This window comes from Leuresthes tenuis, unplaced genomic scaffold (genome assembly GCF_036924035.1).
Source record: "Leuresthes tenuis unplaced genomic scaffold, fLeuTen1.0.hap1 SCAF_7, whole genome shotgun sequence".
NCBI classification, from domain to species: domain Eukaryota; kingdom Metazoa; phylum Chordata; class Actinopteri; order Atheriniformes; family Atherinopsidae; genus Leuresthes; species Leuresthes tenuis.
In genome coordinates, this window is record NW_027325361.1 from 23,119,029 (window position 1) to 23,137,521 (window position 18,493).

The 18,493-nt window shown below is 43.9% G+C and overlaps 1 protein-coding gene across 4 annotated transcripts; it reads right to left on the reverse strand.

Annotated features, from left to right (window-relative positions):
* Positions 1–1,589: 1,589 nt before the first annotated feature.
* Positions 1,590–15,648, reverse strand: cpeb2 (cytoplasmic polyadenylation element binding protein 2). 4 transcript variants are annotated; one of them, XM_072390013.1, is made up of 11 exons: positions 14,255–15,648; positions 12,663–12,932; positions 9,052–9,142; positions 7,292–7,342; positions 6,334–6,357; positions 4,105–4,278; positions 3,898–3,987; positions 3,565–3,683; positions 3,342–3,456; positions 3,023–3,204; positions 1,590–2,772 (listed from the first exon to the last, which is right to left on the reverse strand). In XM_072390013.1, the coding sequence occupies exons 1-11, from the start codon at positions 15,185–15,187 to the stop codon at positions 2,545–2,547; spliced, it is 2,277 nt and encodes a 758-aa protein (XP_072246114.1). In that variant the 5' UTR covers positions 15,188–15,648; the 3' UTR covers positions 1,590–2,544. The 4 variants fall into 4 exon arrangements, with proteins under 4 accessions (XP_072246114.1, XP_072246116.1, XP_072246115.1 ...); XM_072390015.1 differs by lacking the exon at positions 7,292–7,342; XM_072390014.1 differs by lacking the exon at positions 6,334–6,357 and having other exon boundaries at positions 14,255–15,647.
* Between the last annotated feature and the right edge of the window lie 2,845 nt (positions 15,649–18,493).

Genomic DNA, 18,493 nt, shown 5'->3' on the forward strand with positions numbered 1-18,493 from the left:
ATAGTGAAATAAATATGATTTTTACAAAAACAAGGACACATACAGGACAAAGTAACAGTGTTGAACATAGAAAATAGAACCTCACAAAAAACAGCACGAGTCAAGTGTTACAGGTGACGATATCCAAACATCATGAGACGCCATGAGAACTAAAGCCACGAGGGAGGGAGAGGAGAGGGGAGGCGAGGGGGAGGAGAGCAGGAGGGGATTTAGCTTCTGCCTCTAATCGAGTCACAGCCTGCGATGCCATTCTGACTCCCGGTCCTCGCAACAGACAGATTACATTAGAATATATTAGAAAATATTGGATTCTTGCTCTATTCACACAAAACATAGATAACTTAAGACCACTGCTTCACGCTACATCTTAAATACGTAATCATGAAAAAATAAAAATTTAATAAATCATCTATACAATTATAAATAGGTGGAGCACGCATCTGCACTGAAACCACTTGAAGGTGCGAAAAAGAAGGAAAATAAGCAGGGATATAGAAAAGTAGTGCATAATATATATATTATAAAAAGCATACTGAAGGGCCAGTGATGAGCAAGTAGTCGACACAAACAAGTCAAATCAACCAAACCAGCTAGAGAAGAAGTTAAGCTTAGAGTTTCCATCCCGTTAAGGTTTTGTAACAGCACACACTTGACGCCTTAACACTGATACTGAGGAGCACACACAGGGGCATGGAACACTAAAACCACAGCGACACACTTGTACAGTACCGAACGGACGGCCGGGCCGCCATCCTTACAGAGAGATTGTCCCTAAATAGTTCTGAAAGAGTCTTTCAAGAGTCGGGGTGGAATTCAAACAAAACGGTATATAAACAAAGAGAGCTTCACCTTGAGCACGCCAAAAGGCCGAGCGCCATCTTCCTCATTGTAAAAGTGTGGTGAGGAGATGCAGAGATGCTTCATCGTCCAGTAACCGGGCCAGAGCTTCCTTGGATTTATGGAGCTGTAGCCACGCAGCATGAAAGTGTGACGGTTCCATTACAAAATAAGCAGTGTAATGACGTGCTCTAAGGAGGCTTATTACTGTGACCCAGTTCACTCTTTTCAAACTGAAAGTCTTGAGTTTGCATCTGCTCTGCGACGCTTTAACAGATTAACCACTGGAGCCGTACAAAGATTCAGGGTAGGAAGGGTAAAGGCATGTTGATAGACTCTCCTCTATGTCATCTGTCAGCAACTAAACTAGAGCCTACGTCTACACTAGCAACAGTCACACAGCACATGGACGACACAAACACAAACCACTGAACACCACTCTGCTTTTCAACACCTTTTTGCTTTTTTTTTTTCTTCTTTTTCTTGGGTTTTTTTTTCTTTTGCCATGTAAGCCACCATGTCACCAAACGATGGCATTCACTAAGTCTACAGGTGAACCAATATCACTTTTTGAATTTCTAAGTATGTAAACAGATCAAACAACAGAGACACATCAATGCATGCAAGTTTACATATGTTATTTTCACTTATTGAACGTCATCAGATTTTTTCCCTCTCAGGCTTCTGTAATTGATCATGCTATAGAATCACTATAGAGTTTTTCTCTCGCCATTAAGTATGATTGCAGGGTATTTCTTTTTTAATCTTTTTTTCCCCCCACATCTATCCTGCATGCTATTCGTGTAGCTAAGCCTATTGTGGATACATGCACTCTAACTCTTTCTATGGCAACGTGGGCCATAAGTGGTTGAGTGCATACTGCATTTTATTTTACATGATTCGGGTTCATAAATGGCATTAAATATGCCAACATATCTATTCATATATATGTATATATAGCAGCAAAGCTTCTAAAGTAGCTTGTTAAGTATAAATGTTGTATACAGTTAGCAGAAACCAGATTTTGTATTTTGAGGTATCACTCTACAGGTCAGTATGAGCGCAAAAAATAACCCTATATTTTCTTTTCCTCGAATAAACTCTCTAAAAAAGAAGATGTTAGAAAACAAGATTTGTTTCGCGGCAGACAATGTGTCAATTTTGCGCTTCCTATCATTTTGCTACCTTTGGTTAATGACCTGCGGCAGGCGTCAACGTTAAAGAATCAAGGTTTTTCCCGGAAACAAGTGTGCACTGAACGCACGGTGTGGTTGCTAGCAGCAGACAAATAGACAGACAAGCTGCCCCCATGCAAAAAACATTCCCGTTTCTATTTTAAATCTCACATACAAAAATAATAATAGTAATCATAATAATAATTATAATCATAATAATAATAATAAAAAAAGCTACAAAAATCAATCTCTTTTTTAAATCTTCTCTTAGAAAAGATGAAAGTACCACAAAAGAGTTGTAGAGTTGTCAGAGCCTGAGATGTGAGGGGGGTTTTGGTGAAAAACTGAGGCTTGTGGTGTTTGGCTGCTACAAAAGATATATAGCTATATATAGTATATACTGTATAGTGTTACGCACTTGATTATACTGATAGCTTAGGAAAGCAGGAGAGGCAGAGTGATGCTCTTTTTCCTGTTAGCCAGTGTTTCATTTCCCTTTCCTCTGGCTGTGTAATCATGTGGAGTCGCATCTCTAGTTCCAGCGGAAGTGAATCTGGCGGGGGCGGTCGGCGCCCTCTTTGACCAGGGGCTTGTGAAACTCTCGTCCTGCGCGGGAGTGGATGTTGGCCCAGCAGAACTCGCAGTAGTACTGAAGGCAGGTGACATTAGCGCAGAAAAAGGGGGCAAATTTCCCCCCGCAGCGGGCACCCTGGCACTCATCACACAGCTGGTCGTCCAAGACGTAGGGCTTCACCTCCACCTGCAGACACAAATTCATGAGGAGACAGAAATAAATGCATAGAATTAGAATGCTGATGAAGGGATGAAACATAATGCAACAGTGACGGAGAAGGAAACTAATCATTAAAGCTCTGAAGCAACAGAAGGAACACTTAAAGCACAGAGACATACAGAAATTGTGTGAATGAGTCAGCCCAATAATGATAGCTTCAGATACACATTATGAAAAGAAGGGATTGTGGGAACTGATAATGAGAGGGAGGTCGTACCCGCTTATCAATGTCGCCATGCTGCAGCTGGACGAATCTCGCGCTAATGGCAGCGATGTAACTCTGCTGATTGGAGAAGGCCACTCGTCCGGCCCCCTTGGGGTACTTGAGCTCCGGATCTGTGTCAATTCCTGCGTAGCACACTCCACCATAGAGGCGATCCATAATCATGGCCAGCTCAACTAATCATAGGGTGAAAAAGAGGGAAGATAAAAAGGAAATAAGTGAAAGGAGGTGAGGAGGAAGGATGTGAGAAGAAGCAGAGCAGAAGCTGTCCATCTGAGGCTATATGTCTGTCAAACAAAACCAGTGCACTAACTTGCTCTCAAAGGGCGAGGGACACCTCCCACAAAGATGGTCTTGCGAGGATCGAGGGGCTGAGATCCATCCATCACAAAATCACTGTCACTGAGGTTCCAAGGTCTAATTTGCACCTGGAGTCAAAGTCATATTAAAAACTAAATAACTTCTTTCTTTTTGCTCACATAAAATGTCAGTGACACCACAGCTTTCTACTGTGAGACAGTGCATGGTGAACTCACGGGTTTGTCCTTGATAGTGGGGCTGGAAACACACAGGTAGAGCTTCCCGTCCTCCTCCATGCAGGCCTCAATCAGAGCCTGCACGGAGCTCTCCTCCTGGAACAGCAGGAATGCATATCCTAGAACAAACACAGACATACAGAGCCTCAATGTGTGCGTTCAACACACAGAAGACCTTTAGAGCTTTACGACTCTCCTTGGGTTACCATTATTCAAGATGACGTCTCTTTATTTGCACCGTAGCTTCACACCATCAAAGCTCAGAGTGAATGCAGCTGAGCTTAGTAAACTATAAATTGCGTGTCTATTGCAGCTCACTGCTTTTGTCAGTACCTTTTGGTGGAAAATAGGATTTGCTCTCTGCTTTGTGTGGCCAGTCCACCACCAGGTGACCAAAGCGACGAAAGCTCGAGGTGATTTCATCTGAGGGGAAAAAAAAGGGAACAGATGGGTGATGAGAGAGAAAGACAGATGGTGGAACAGAAACACCAAAGGACAAGCAGAACAACAGCATCACCGCAAACTTTCAGTTGTCTTCACCTTCGTCTATGTCAGGAGGCAATCCTCCCACAAACACCTTACGAGAGAAACGCTCGATGCGCTCCCCGTTTTGGTGGGGGTAACAGTTAGGGGAGCCAAGAACTCCTGGGACACCTTGGTTGCCGTGGCCATCATCGAGGAGATTGTCATCAATAGGAAAGAGGGAGGAGCGGCCTGGTAGAGCAAAAAAGGCAGATAAGGAAACAGCAGTTGTCAAACATTGGTGGTGACAACATTGTTAAACACTTTAGAACACAAACACGTATCTATCCCCAGTCAAATGATTAGACTAGCTTCCCCATTAGGTGAAGTAAATATTACTAATGAAACAGGATAGAATGAACCTCTCTGCTCATATCCCAGCTGAACGCTGCATGGTTGTGAGAGAGCAGCAGCTTAAAGTAAGGATTGTGGACACTGTTTTTACAGATCTGAGACTGTGACTTCAGTCATGTGCGCTCCACTCTGAGCAGCGTGGCAGATGAAGCAGGATTGGGAGGGCAGGTGGAGCAAAGCAAAGCTGTTAACAAAATGGCAGAGGCACGCAGAACCCCAAAGGGTACAGATTTTTAAAAGGGATTACTTAACCACCAATACCAATAAACTGTCCAAATTACAGAAGAAAAACTGAGGAAATGATCAAAACTCATGTCATTTTATCATTCATATTTCAATGTCAAAAAGATTGCGTGACACCTTCGATTCATTTTTAATCACTTTGATGCAGCTTTTTGTTTCACAGGGACATATTGCGTCATGCTCAATAAATACGTTCACAGCAAGCTGGCATGTGTTAGGCAGTGATGGCAAAAGTGGTTGTTGACTGAATCAAACTGATATTAAAACTTTTTAGCTCATCACATTTTTTTTGCTACATACCAAGCTAGCTAACTAAGTGGTTGTCATGAGCTTAGCAAAACGATGCTGGATTAGCAGCAACTCTTGCTGGCTGATTCACGGTTACTTTACACATGATTTGTGAGCCGAATGAGGAACTTTTCTCTTTGACTGCTGTGGCTAAGACGAGAAAGCTAGCAGTGCCGACACTAATAGAGGGAATGAACGGCATGTCGTAAGACATGTGACCGTACTCAGGCTACATCCACTTTTGAAAACCCAGAAAACATGTGTAAAATGGTGAAGAGCTATTGATATCTATTGTACCAACATATTCAGAAAGAAGCCAGGGTTTGTTTGTCTTTTTAAACAAAATTCTAAAAAATAAATCAAGATTTTTAGAAACAAATTTTAGAGCAAGGTTAGATGTTAGCTGGTACTGAAAACCTTAGAAGAAGAAGAACAGCTCTATTCTGCAAGTGGAACTTGTACGGACGTTTGCTTCAAATGTGTTCAAATTCAGTTTATTACTGATGTCATGATGGACGGTTCAATCACATTCCTAACTTGCCTTTGCAATCCTGATCCAGGTTTATAAGTTAAGTCAAATCGTTGTAATTTTTTGACAATAATGAGCTTGTTCAAGGCAAGAAAGTCACAACTGTACATTCTGGCACTTTCAGTCCTAAATAAACAAGAAAAAAAGTGTCCATCAAGAGAGGTGCAACGTGATCAGATTTAAGATGAATGAGCGGTGCGATTTCAGCTCCTTATTTTTGCTGCCTCCCTCCCTTTTTATCAGTACTGAGAGCACAGCCTCACGTCCATCTGTTAGCTACAGTACTTTATTCTGAAGGCTCTCAAAAGGTTGGAGCCTGGGCAATAGGACAGGTCATCAGTCCATGCAGAGCTAACAGACATGCACAGTCATAGCAAATGTGCACGATTGTGCCTTCTGGGACAGAAAGTTTCCAACTGAGCTGAGAGCTGTGCACTGTCACACAAAAAAAACACGTACCATTACACCTCTGTACAGACAGCCGTCATGAACAATAAAGTCTTTACACTTATCTATAAGGAGGAGGCACAGCCATAGTGCCTCAGATTAACATGGCCAACCCTGAAACCTTTGCCATCATGCATGTCTGGATACTAAGACAATAAAGTCAAAGTATTTGTGGTGTATTTTCAATCGCCAATCACAATTTAGAATGTAAAACTTTATGTTGCAAGTTAATATGAACGTGATCCACAGTTCAAGAGTAGAATGACTGTGAAGTCTCACTCCAGACTCAAGGCTTCAGTTTGGCATTCATTTACAATAAGCAACAACACATGCCACAAGGAAATAAAACAAAGGAGGAAAAACACATTGGAGAAAGCTGGATTTACCTCGACGTCTCCCATAGCTCCTGGCTGCGTGCAGAAAAGTACAAGAGTGCAAGTTTCAGCTGTGCAAACATTTCTCAGAGGCTATTTGTGACAAAAGAGTAAAATATGCACCTATCTCTTGACCTCTTTAACCATCCACTCATCAGCTGAGTCAGTGTCCTTAAGCTAAATGGAATTCAATACTTGAAGCGTCTTAAATCTTGTTCCAACAAAACTTTGCAGGAACTAGAAGACAACGGCTGCCCATGGCTTATGTTTTTGTTGAGGACACGAACCATGTTCATGCTCCTATTACAAAGAAAAGATGCTTCTATCTTTTTTCCCCCATAAAAGTGTTCTGATCTGTTGTAAAATCAGAGAGATACACTGATTAAAGGCAAACAACATTACTCAAAAGTCCTGGATGTCCTCTGTCAGGGACAGCAGGTCTCATCACACACAGCAACACGTGTGGCCTCAGAGACGTGAGCCAAAAACTACCTCCAAAGGAGGACAAAAATAATGATCTGATCGCAGTGTCTCAAGAGGAGCCAGCAAACGCCAGACAGGATAAGAAAAAAAAAAGCATGCTCAGAATTTTTTGGGAATGCTGTCTGACCTGAATTTATGTCCTGCTGAGACTAGATTTTCATTTTTGATACCAATAGAATGTGTCCACGCGTGAGGCAAAAAAGGTCTCTGCAGGAAAAACAATAATGCTGACCGGCATTAAAACTTTAATGGGAGGATGTAACCGAGTACTGCTTGAGGTGCATTCAAAGTCCTCATGACTGAGTGTAACAATGGCGCTAATCCTTTCATGAGAGTACTGTTACAAAAGGAAAAAAAAGAAAGAATAAAAGCATCTCACACAGAGTGGTCCTGTTGTATGAAGTCACGTGAGCGTGTATGCTGAGCTAATAAGTGACAGAGGAAGCGTCATGAGACACCGAGGGTCGTGGTGCTAAGTGATAATTACCATTGAGCATGAGAAGGCCGTCAGCCCCTGGGTTAGGGCATCCCACACGGCCTGACATGAGAAACACACACACACACAGACGTTATACATACATCCAGACAGAAATACACTAGTATGAATGAAGCCAAATAGATGGAGAGCACAGGACAAACACAACATGGGAATAGACGCACATAAAAAGCCACCCAAGCCGCCTGGGATTGGGTCAGAAATGTCTCATCGTGCCTTTATAGAGCAGACGTCAGTTGTCCCAAAGTATCGCTGGTGTCAGATTTTACACTAACCTTCACTGCAGTTTTCTATTTGTATTTCAATCTAACTTAAAACAGTTCTTCAGTTAACTGACTGCCTCAGTTTTTTAAGCAAAGATGACTGAGAGCAGGGGTGGCGGCGGGAGCTTTTATCGGCAAGGAAGGAAAAAAGACCTTTTTTATTTTCTGACATTTCATACAGTGAATGAAAGAGGAAAATAATCCATTGCAGCTTTACTAACTTTTAGTTATTTTTCAGTTTTGAGGTTAGAAAAGGTTTTCTCTCATGGGCTAGTTCTTAACATGTCTCCATCTCATATCCTCCTTATTTTTTTCCAAACAAATTGCTGAAGTGGTAAAAGTTAATGGTAAAAGTGTCAAAATTCTTAAACATAATGAATAGAAATATATTCTCCTTATAGCACAGCATATATCTAAACTTGTGCCGGTTTAGTTCCACAAATTATTAATAAGATACAGAAGTTTAGAGGCCTTCAGAGGCCAATATAAAATTGGGAATCCCTGACAAAAACATGTGTATGTAGTTTTATATTTTGAAGCTGTTAGCCAGAATGCTATCATGTGTTAACTATGCCAATGCTATAAATGGCCCTTGCAAACCCACTTTCCCTCTCATCTCCCCTCTTGGCTGTCATATACAGTGTGTGGAAGTGTGATCGCGTCTAAAATTAGTCCAGATCCCCCCCACCCCCCGTCTGTGCACATTAGGCCATGTCCTCTCCATCTGTTCAGCCAGGAAACACAAGAAACTCACCCCGCAAACGACAGCGCGGGTTGAACAATCGGAAAATACTAAGGATGGTGCTTGATGCGTGACACGGGTACAAACCAGTAACCACTGAAGTCATGTCTGGTTGTTCCAGTGCTGTTCTTTCTCTGTAATATTGTAAAGTGAGAGTGTATCTGGCTTGCTCGGCTGAAAATGAGCTACAAGCAGCCGTCAGTGGGAGAGGAGAGTCTGAGTGGTGCAGTCATTTGACACTGCTCCTCTGATGTTCAGCAGTTGAGCGCAGGGGGCCAGGACAGTGTCACATGACAGTACATTCTCTGCCTGCCACTGCATACTTGCGAGGTATAATTCAGAAGAAACTCAGGCTCATTCATCTCTCTTTAAGTTCAATAGTCTAAAGTTTGGTGTGATACACGTGGATGATCGAGCAGTAATTAGACCCTCACGACGCAGAAAAACACCACGCTTCCACTTGTGCCTGTTCTTCACTTCTTACTCAGATCTGTGTGCTGCCCAGGTTAAGCAGCAACAGGATCAGAGCTTTAAGGTCATGTAAATGTGCAGCTGGTGGCACAAGTATTAAGCTCACAGCGGGGAGAAAATAAGCTTGTGTGTGGAAAAACAACTCAGCTCTGCGAGCATTGGGCCTGTCACTTCCCTGCAAAGAGTCGCTCTGCACAATGTTGGGTCACCTCCCCGAACACGATCACCTTCCCCTGACCTTGCAAACCCAGGCTGAAAGGGAAAGGCCATCTTACCTTTCATGGGATCCTGCTCGGCTCGCATGATGTCGATCAGAGAGCTCTCCAGGGAGTGCATGTTCAGACTGTCGTACATTCGGGAGCGGTCCTGTAAAACACAGGTGTGAGGTTCTACATCAAGGTCTGAGAAAAACAAACGCTCTTCACGGTGCAGGGCCAAACCCTCACATTTCAAGCACACTTGTGTGCTTTTGCATATGATTAATAAAGCCTCTGAGTGTAAAGCTACTTGGCTTAACATGTAAGCGATTTAAATGAGCAAGTACCTCAAGTTCAGATTAACATTCTTTCCGTATTTATTTGGTTCTGAAGTCTGAAGGTAAGCTTGTAAAAGGCCTATGATAGATTCCATGTGATGTTTGAACAGGGAGACAGAGTGGGAGTGAAAACAGAGACCAGCACAGCTGAGATGAAGGTCTGTGTTCATCAACGGGCCACCAAGATGGTTGTTTTTAGGTAGATTTCACATGATACAGATGGGTTAATACTGAAAGGAGGGCAATCCGTCACAAGATCTGACACGTTTTTCTATTGGCTGGTGCCTGCGCTGCCTCTTTCCACTGTACCTGACACTAGCAAAGCAATGGGCCCTATTTCAATCTGACTGCACACAATGTCTTCCCATTCAAAGCGAATGAAAAGCTGGACTGTTGAGGCCTGAAACACGTATCTGTAAATCCTGCCTTAATGTAATATTCTGGTGAATAATAATAATAATAATGATGATGATGATGATACACCAGAGCGGCTAATCTACACTGAACATAGTGGCAACTTGGCGATTATGGACAGCACTTCAACAGCACTTTTCTGGTCTTGTTGACCTTTTCCTTATAAGCCACATTCACCCACATACACATATTCACATGCAAATTGACTCAGTGGAGCAAAGTGGGCTTCAGTGTCCTGCCCATGAACAGCAAATGGACTGGGGAAGGCAATCCTCTGATTGGCAGATGACCACTATCCCTCCTGAGCTAAAGCTGCCACACGATGATGTCACTGCTGTGGTTGTATGTCACTTCGGTGTTGGTTTCACTTGTTTTCAGTGCAACAATGAAAGTAAATCAGAAAATGGAGAGCTGAGGTTGAATTACATCAAACAGTGTATAACTAAGGCTGAAATGATCTGGATTTCAAACTCTGTTAAAAGAATCACTGATTAACTATAGACAGCCTGTTAGATACTGGAAATGACTGAAAGTGTTTATAGCATTTGTGTCTTTAGGTCTGTGAAATTCCACCAGATGCATTTTGTTATTTATCTGTAATTAGTTTCTATTCATGAAGATTATTCTCCATTACCAAGTCCACATTAGGAGATTTTTCATTGATACAATGGAACTAAATGGCATTTCAGTTGGGGTGCTCGGCAGTAACGTGTCCTTCCAGCGACATCTGGTTGTGTTTCAAAGGATGTACCCATGTTTTTCCCATCCAAACTAAAGGGACTGAAGCCAGCCATGTTTTTAGACTGTCCTCTGAGTTTTTTTGGCCTAATCCCACTTGGTTTTGCCACTTCTCTAGCCATCCAAATATCCTTTAAAAACACAGATGTAAGGTGAGATGAGCAATACTTGATCTGAAAAAGAAAACGGATACATTTCCCCTGGAAATTAGGATTGCATCCAAGAGTCTTTTGAGTGGTTAAATCATATGACGGCAGCATCAGCATCCTTTTAAAAACAACAACAAAAGAATAACTCTCACAGCATAAACACTGGCTGTATGTCAAATACTTTTAACATTGATGTTAAAAAAGAATGAAGCTGAGCCTATATGCAATTAAAAGTAAATACACTCTTCTGCCAACCAGCTGATGGTCATAACGTCACTTCAGCTCTCCTGATGAACCTGTAGGAGCTCCCATATGAATCTTTACCCTAAAGGAGTCCTGAGAAATGTTAAGTCCTCCCCAAAAGACTACTGTGCCTGTGACTCTGAGTAAACACGCTGTCAGCATTGTTGACATTGTGATGGCTTCACCCAGCGTTCAAGACAAAACCTGTATTTATCATTTTGACTGAACTGATCTTCCAGATAGTACAGACCAGACCGTCCTGATTCATGACATGAGTCAGTTCATGGCAGCTCAAAGTCTAAAAAAACAAAAGATTCGTGTTAAAAATGGATATTCTTTTTTTAAACAAAAAAAAAAGTGTTTCCAGATGATGTCACGCCTGTCTGTTGTTCAGAAACAAACTATCACACACCCTATACGCTCTCTCTGTGTGATGTGAAAAACATGACACAGCAGAGACACAGTCTGTCACTGGCTGCCAAACATTAAACAGAAAGGAAGGAAGGAAAAGACTTGGAATCTGAAAAATTCTGGATCCGAGACTGTTTATGGAAATTAACAATCCATGGAGTCAGCCCTGTTTCCTGGAATAGGAAGCATCCCACTAATAATTTGAGCTCATAGCAACAGTCACACAATTTAGTGACACAGTTTGAATGAGTCACAGCCACAGCGCCGCGATCCAAGAACCTGATTTATGTGAATTTAAGAAGTCATTACGACACAATAATACACTGACCGAGTTAGAGCTTTTAGCAGTTTTTGCAAAGTATTCATTATGTGTTCAGGAAATTATAAGATCTATCATCAACAGATGTACTTTTCTCAACACTTTAATAAACAATTGATGCAGAATATTTCATTTTAAATGAGTTGCACTGTGTCTGAATGTTTCACAGGAGAAATAAACAAGTTAATCTGAGCTCTCGAGCTAAAAGCTGTATTCCCAACGGTAAGCTTTTGAGGAGGTGACACTACAATCATTTTAACAAAGACGCTCCAGCCAATATCATAAGACACGTTCAGGACAATGTACATTGTCTGGAGTTGCTCTCTCAGACCAAAAAAAAAAAGATTGGCAGAGTCAGTTGCGTTCATGCTAATGGACTTCAGTTGGAGCCAGCGTTGGCAGCTGGGCTGAGCGGACAGGAGGCAGGACATGAGACGCCCACTCGTTTGCTGCTACTCTTTTCAGGACAGTTACCTGCACTATTCACTCATGAACATTTCTATTGTCACATTTCAGCCCCTCTGGGTGATGTCTAGAGAAGTTCAGCACTGTGGCGCGTGAGTGAAAACAGCTTACGTGAGGAGTATTAGAAAATAACGCAGCCTCATGAATACTGGATAAGAATCCAGTTGGATTGTATAAACAAGCAAAATACTAGCATTCGGGGATTTTTCATATGTTATACACATTATTAGTAAGTGAATTACATAGATTTGAATTTCTACCAATTTAATCCTTGCAGTTTTGTTTGCATGAAATAGCCTCACCTTTCTTTGATAGACATTGACTAACATATAACATGGAAAAAAACACATAAGGATGAATTCCCCTCCTCTAAGTAAATTCGTAAATTCTGCCTATCAGAAACTTTTATTATGCCCTTTGGTCTAATCTGTAATTCATCTGATTGACCCCGCCTCTGTCACTGGTTCTTTTTTACGGACCCTCGCGCCGTAAAACAAAACCTTTCTGTCACCCACCCACATACACACACACAGACACACACACACCAAAGAAATCATCATACAAAACCAACGACACCAGCCAATGCAGCCACAGCCCTTCCTCACCACGTACCTGCAGGGGCAACAAGGAGTTGCTGTTGCTGTCTGTGCGGAACATGTTCTCCTCTATCCAGGACTTAGGCCCCAGCGTCCCTCCGGAGCGTGGGAACTTGGGCGGGGCGATGACGTTGCTGGAGAAGGGCTTCTTCAGGGGCGAGACGTGACTGACCGAGCCGGGTGCACCCATGCCACTCCCTCTGCGGTGGTCCCTGCCCCAAGACATCCCACCGGAGCCCCAGCCGTTCCCCTGGTGACTGCCCCATGGAGACGGCTTCACCATGGGCTGCAGGCGCGACAAAGAGAGGGACACAGAAAGGGTTAGAAATGTCACGAACGTGTATAAATGTAGATTATTTCCATTTCATCCTATCCTATAATTGAACCCCCCCCCCACCACACCCCAATCAGTCACTGTCTAACTTGATCTGCTCCTGTAACGGGTGGGTAGATAAGAAGATTTACGGCTTTAAGACTAATACTAAGCATCCCATGCCCTGCGACACCACCAATGTAACTTACACACTCTCCCTCCACCTGGACCTTGTGTCCCCTTCTTAAGCATCATACATTCAATCTCATCATGCCTAATCTGATGTGGAAATCACACACAGACAACTCTCTACAATCTAGTCTACATTTACATCCCCCTGTACCAAGGACCGACTGCAAAAAAATCTTGCATTTCTTTTCTGTTTTTTCTTGTTTCAATCTACTTTTGATCACATGGTCATGAAGACAACAATCGTGCGACTATGTTTGATGGTTTCATGCAAATCTATTCAAACTGGAGTCAAAGCGAGGGGGTTAAAGGTTGGTGAAACGACAACACTGCAGATGCACTACAGGCACACCCAGCCACACACAAGATCCCTTGCACACACCCAGTGTGCAAATCACATGAGAAACCTGAAGCTGAAGGCTGCCAGCTCATCTGCTGCATAACCGGAACAATCATCTAAGCATCTGCTGTTGCCGTCTCTCCTCAGGGTCTCCAAACTGTCTGCAGGAACACCAACCAACATACTGGGTGCTTTCATTTCACCCAAATAAGCACCCATTTAGGACACAGAACCCTTCCAGCCTTTGTATTCCCACCGAGTGAACCACAAGACAGGGATGGTCCGGTGCCATGTGACTGCATCCCACTGCCAGCTTCCAGGAGAGAACAACAGCTAGATTCAGCGATGCTCCCTTGTTCCCCTGTTCAGCCCTCCCTCCCTTTGCCTCAAGAGTAGTGACTTGAGCCCTTGCATAATGCATCATGCTTTTTTTTATGATTATGAAAAGAACTGTTTATCCTTCAAAGACTGTGGCTGGAGATTGTACATGCATGCGCCCAATCACACGCACATATTCAGGCTTTAGCTCTACAACGTCACAGGGTGATCTTCAATCTAAAGACATCCAAGTGCTGGTCTTCACGTAAACGTATAGAGCCCTACCGTTTTTATTCAAATAGGCAGCAGAGAATGGGGCTGTGGTGGGGCTTGATATCTATTTATAAACACTGAATGAACATACTAGCTACCGTGTAAGTAATCATGATGGTAGATTAGCCCTCACAATGTGTCACCTTCGTGTGATTTATGCTCTCCAGCAACTCACCTGGTGTTGGTTGTAATTGTTCCTCTGCTGCAGGAAGGCGCCCTGCTGGGGATGCATCTGGGGACTGACCGGGGACCTGCGACTCTGCGGCTGCTGAGGGACGTTTATCTGAGGCGAGAAAGGACCGCTGAAGCCCTGCACATTAATCCCGGCGCACGGATTAGCTGACACCGGCGAAAAACTCTGGAAGAAGGCCGGGTTGATGGAGGAAGGGATACCTGGGTAGAAGCTGTTCTCAGAGTCCGTGCTGGGCATCTGGTTGATGGCGTTCGCGTGGATGGGATTGATAGAGTTGGGCACTGGTGGGGGTGAGGAGCTGGTCTGAACTGACCAAGGGGTTCCGAACCCGGGGAGGGAGGGTGAAGACGAGCCACCGCTGGCGCTCTGCATCTCCTGGCTGGGGAGGTTCGGGAAAGCGGCGCCGAGACCTCCGGACAACATGTTGCCGGTGCTGCTGCTGCCATTGCCGTTATTTAAATGGTGGGCGATGGGGGAGTCCATTTGGATCTTGCTTATATTTACGGATGGCGATGCAGCATCGGCTTCAGCCTCTTCCACAGGAGAGCCGCAGGGGTCAGCAACGCTACGGTCGGGTTTGGAGAAGGGCTGCCTCTGCGGCAGGTGACTGAAATGTCCCTGGGGTGGGGGCAACGCTGCTGGGATAAACTCAGTGTGCTGACTTAACTGCTGATGTATTATTCGGCTGTGCTGAAGGTCACGGAGAGACTGCGTCGGGCAAAAACGCTCTCGATCGAAAACAGGGAAAGCTATCTTCTGGTTTAGGTGGCTGTAATCCGACGTGAACGAGCTCAGCTGGTTGTCGGTTTGGTTCGGTTGCCTTGCAGAATGTCTGACTGTGTCGATGCTGCGGTCCTCTTCTTCGGCTGACGGAGGTAACTGCGTGGTTGTCACCCCCACAGGCTCATCCTGCATGTTGTGCTGATGCGCAGCAGCTGACAGGAAAACCGGGGACGCGGCGACGCTTCTGAAGGGCGAACCGGGGAATGCACTGCTCGCAGAAAAACCGGCCGGACGAGGCGCAGTATCCCTACGCCGACTACAAATACCAAACACTGCTTTTCAATGAAGCAAATATGCTCTTGAAAATATAATTAACCGTCGTTTCTATGAGGTCTTTTCAGCAGGAGAATGTCTGTTGATAGGCTGTAGGCTAAAGCATAGCGAGGAGGGGGTCTGGCCTATGCAAATATTCGCCTCGTTCTTGTTGTAAAATCTCTTTTACTCGGTAATATTATCTTCTATCTAAAGACCGAGCTTTTTCGGCCTTGTACGCTAACCTAGCCTGTGCGGCCCATTCCTGTCTGACCGTGCTACCCCCTCCTCTGGTAACCGGTTGTGCTGCTGCGGCAGAGGATTAAAGGTCCCCGATTGAAACTACGTCACGACCGCATCACGCCTCTGTGCGCCCGCCTCGAGCCTCGAGCCCGAGCCGCAAAGAGGACCGCATTGTTTACGTCACTTTTTCATTATTCATAAAGTGCAGTAGGCCTACACCCTCACTACGCTCCGAAAAGTAGCCTACGGTAGGGTGAGTTGCATCGTGCGCCTGTTGCAGTCATAGTTTTCTTTAATTCATTCTGCTAATGAGCCTGTTGTAGCATTACACGCAGCTAACTGCGCTGTTTAGTAGGATGAAAGTTCACAGGGCACGACAGCTTTGTTATATTTAGAATTTAATGCCCCTATGATCCATGTAAACCCATAAGTTCAATTCCCGAAAACAAACAAAAAAAAAACAATATCGCGACTAAGCTCATACAATATCTACATCACTGGTAATGAATTAAATGATTAACTTGACATGTCTCATGTGGCAGATTTTGTCCTTTTGTACAATTTTGTCCTCTTTGTGCTTCCCCTCAACATTGTTTTGCCATGAGCCTCAACATCAGCAGCCTACATTGTGTCCAGTTTTCTTGGGCTCGAAGCCTCAATATTCAGAACACAACCGTTGTCCGTGCGTCTAACGTCACTTTACGCACGGACGCCATCAGCTAAATATAGTTTTCTATGTCAGCGCATGTCAGGGGAGATGAATCTCCATCGCCTGTTCTGTACGCAAAGCTGAGGCAACCCTACCATATGATGTGTCTCGTAAATGACCACCAGCAGCAGCACTACATGACCACAGGCATATTCTATTTTTATGTGGATGAAAGAGTCAGATGGTTCTACGTCCTATAGTTTATCTGACTGTGAGGACTCAAGAGGAAATTAATAGAGGGGGTTTCATCTGCCTCTCCCTGAGTAAATCTCCCCTCTTCCCTTCTAAACAACTACACAAATATCAGCTGTAAATTTGAGAGATGCAAATGAGTAACTCTTCTGTCTCTGGGTTTGAATAAAAGGCCCACCTTTATTTTTGCTTGTTCAGTGCCTTTGTTGTGTGAACCCAGCAGCTTATTTGTTTTTATAACATCAACAGACACGGGTTGTTCTCCTTTAACAGCCCAAAGCTAAATAACTCACTCCGGTATCTGTGCGTGAATGTGGATTCCAATGACTAAAACAGATATCAGAGCAGCAAAGCAATGTGCGTGATCAATCTACCATCTGGTGCCTGCTAATGATGATGACTAATCTAAGAATAAACTCCAATCAGCATAACGCCCTGCATTGTCACTTATACAATACCTTTTCAAAATCAAAATGACTTGATTACAAAAACACAGGAAATTTTATAACCTCACATAAACCCAGAGAGCATTATTGGTGAAAAAAAGCCCTTAAAGTTGATTGTTATGACTGCTAAGAGTCTGCCAAGAGTGAACACAGCAATCATACTCATTACTATTACTATCACAGTGTTGTTACTGAAGTCTGCTGTATCAGAGTTTTGGTAATTACATTCCCACATCGTGGATGTTTCCTCGCTTCTCACTTGCACCTTGAGCTGTTTTGAGCTGTAAGAAGACACCCCCATCACAAGGACCCAGATGGGACAGTCCCATCAGTGAGGAGCAAGGGGGGGGGCAGGTGTGGTGGCTGCGGTTGGTGGCGAGCACCAGTGATTAGCCAGGCCCAGTAAGTGCTGGAGGGAGTTCAATGGGGGCATGCTACCAGCTGCTGGTGTCTGATGATGATGAGCTAGGGATCGGGTGGGTTGGGGGTTAGCCTGGGTGGAGGGAGAGGGGGTGGGGGTCCACTCTCTGACTCCCAGCTGCCCTGCAGAATATGACACATAAATCCAAATGACCAACCTGATCAGACTTCTGTATATTCTTTTTTTTAATACAGTTCTGTTATTAATTGTCCCGAGGGGGAAGAAATGCAAACATGAGAGCAGACATATCCATATGTGCACATTGTCTCCTCGTGCACGGAGCTGGGTCATGTGAAGCGTCTGAAATAAAGCAGCCACATTCACTTTAATCAGGTTACGTTGTTCCTCTTGGTTATCAGGAAACACCTGGCCTTTTAAGCAGTATCAAATTTCACCGGGCTCGAAAAGCCAAATCTATTTAGGTCTCTGTCAGAGAGCTGGCTGTCTCACTACAGCTGCAGTTGTCATAGCAACAGGTAATCTGCATTTCCTTTTGTTTGCTTGATTAGTCTGTTCTACTCAGGGCTCTGTCTCTCTCTGTATGTTTTGAAGGGTTGGGCTGATAGCATTGATCAGCTGTTTGACGGACCATCCATCAGTAGTGATGACTCTCTTCTGGGATTGACAGGGTGTGTTCCGTCGCTTATAATCCAATCTCAGCAAACGGGAGGTGTGCCTCCTGCGTGCCGCTCGGGTTGCAAAGATGTCACTGGAATGAGGTGGTGTCGACCTACTTTCTCAGAGGGAACCTTTTGACATACAAAGAGTGACAAAGTCAGATCTGCTGAATCACTGTAGGTTAGAATCAAAGTCTTGATTCACAAATGATCTACCTCTTTAGATAGTATAGCTTTTACTGCTATATGTTCATTCACCACAACATAACGAAAGCGTATGGAATAAAGTTTGTGAGGCCCACAGTGGTGAAGGTAAACAAAAATAAAAAGTAGCTGCTGTTTTCAGAATAAGGATTTCGTTAATCCTACATACCAATAAAGCCTGTTTTCTGAAACTGTTAACAGTGAGGCTTGTGTATCATTGGGTAATGGGAACCTTCAGTTGGGGATTTGAGGGGGAGGGGTTGCCACAAGCCTTTTTAACAAGAAAGCCAAAATGCGTTGCTTCTTAACCTGCCTTTCTTCTGTGTGTGTAAGGTTTGTTGTACCTTCTGGATT

Coding starts and splice junctions, on each gene's coding strand:
- cpeb2 (XM_072390013.1), bottom strand. CDS start 15,187: ATGCAGGATGAGCCTGTGGGGGTGACAACCACGCAGTTACCTCCGTCA. Junction 12,933..14,254: donor ACAATTACAACCAACACCAG/GTGAGTTGCTGG, acceptor TCGCGCCTGCAG/CCCATGGTGAAGCCGTCTCC. Junction 6,358..7,291: donor CGGCCTTCTCATGCTCAATG/GTAATTATCACT, acceptor TTCTGCACGCAG/CCAGGAGCTATGGGAGACGT.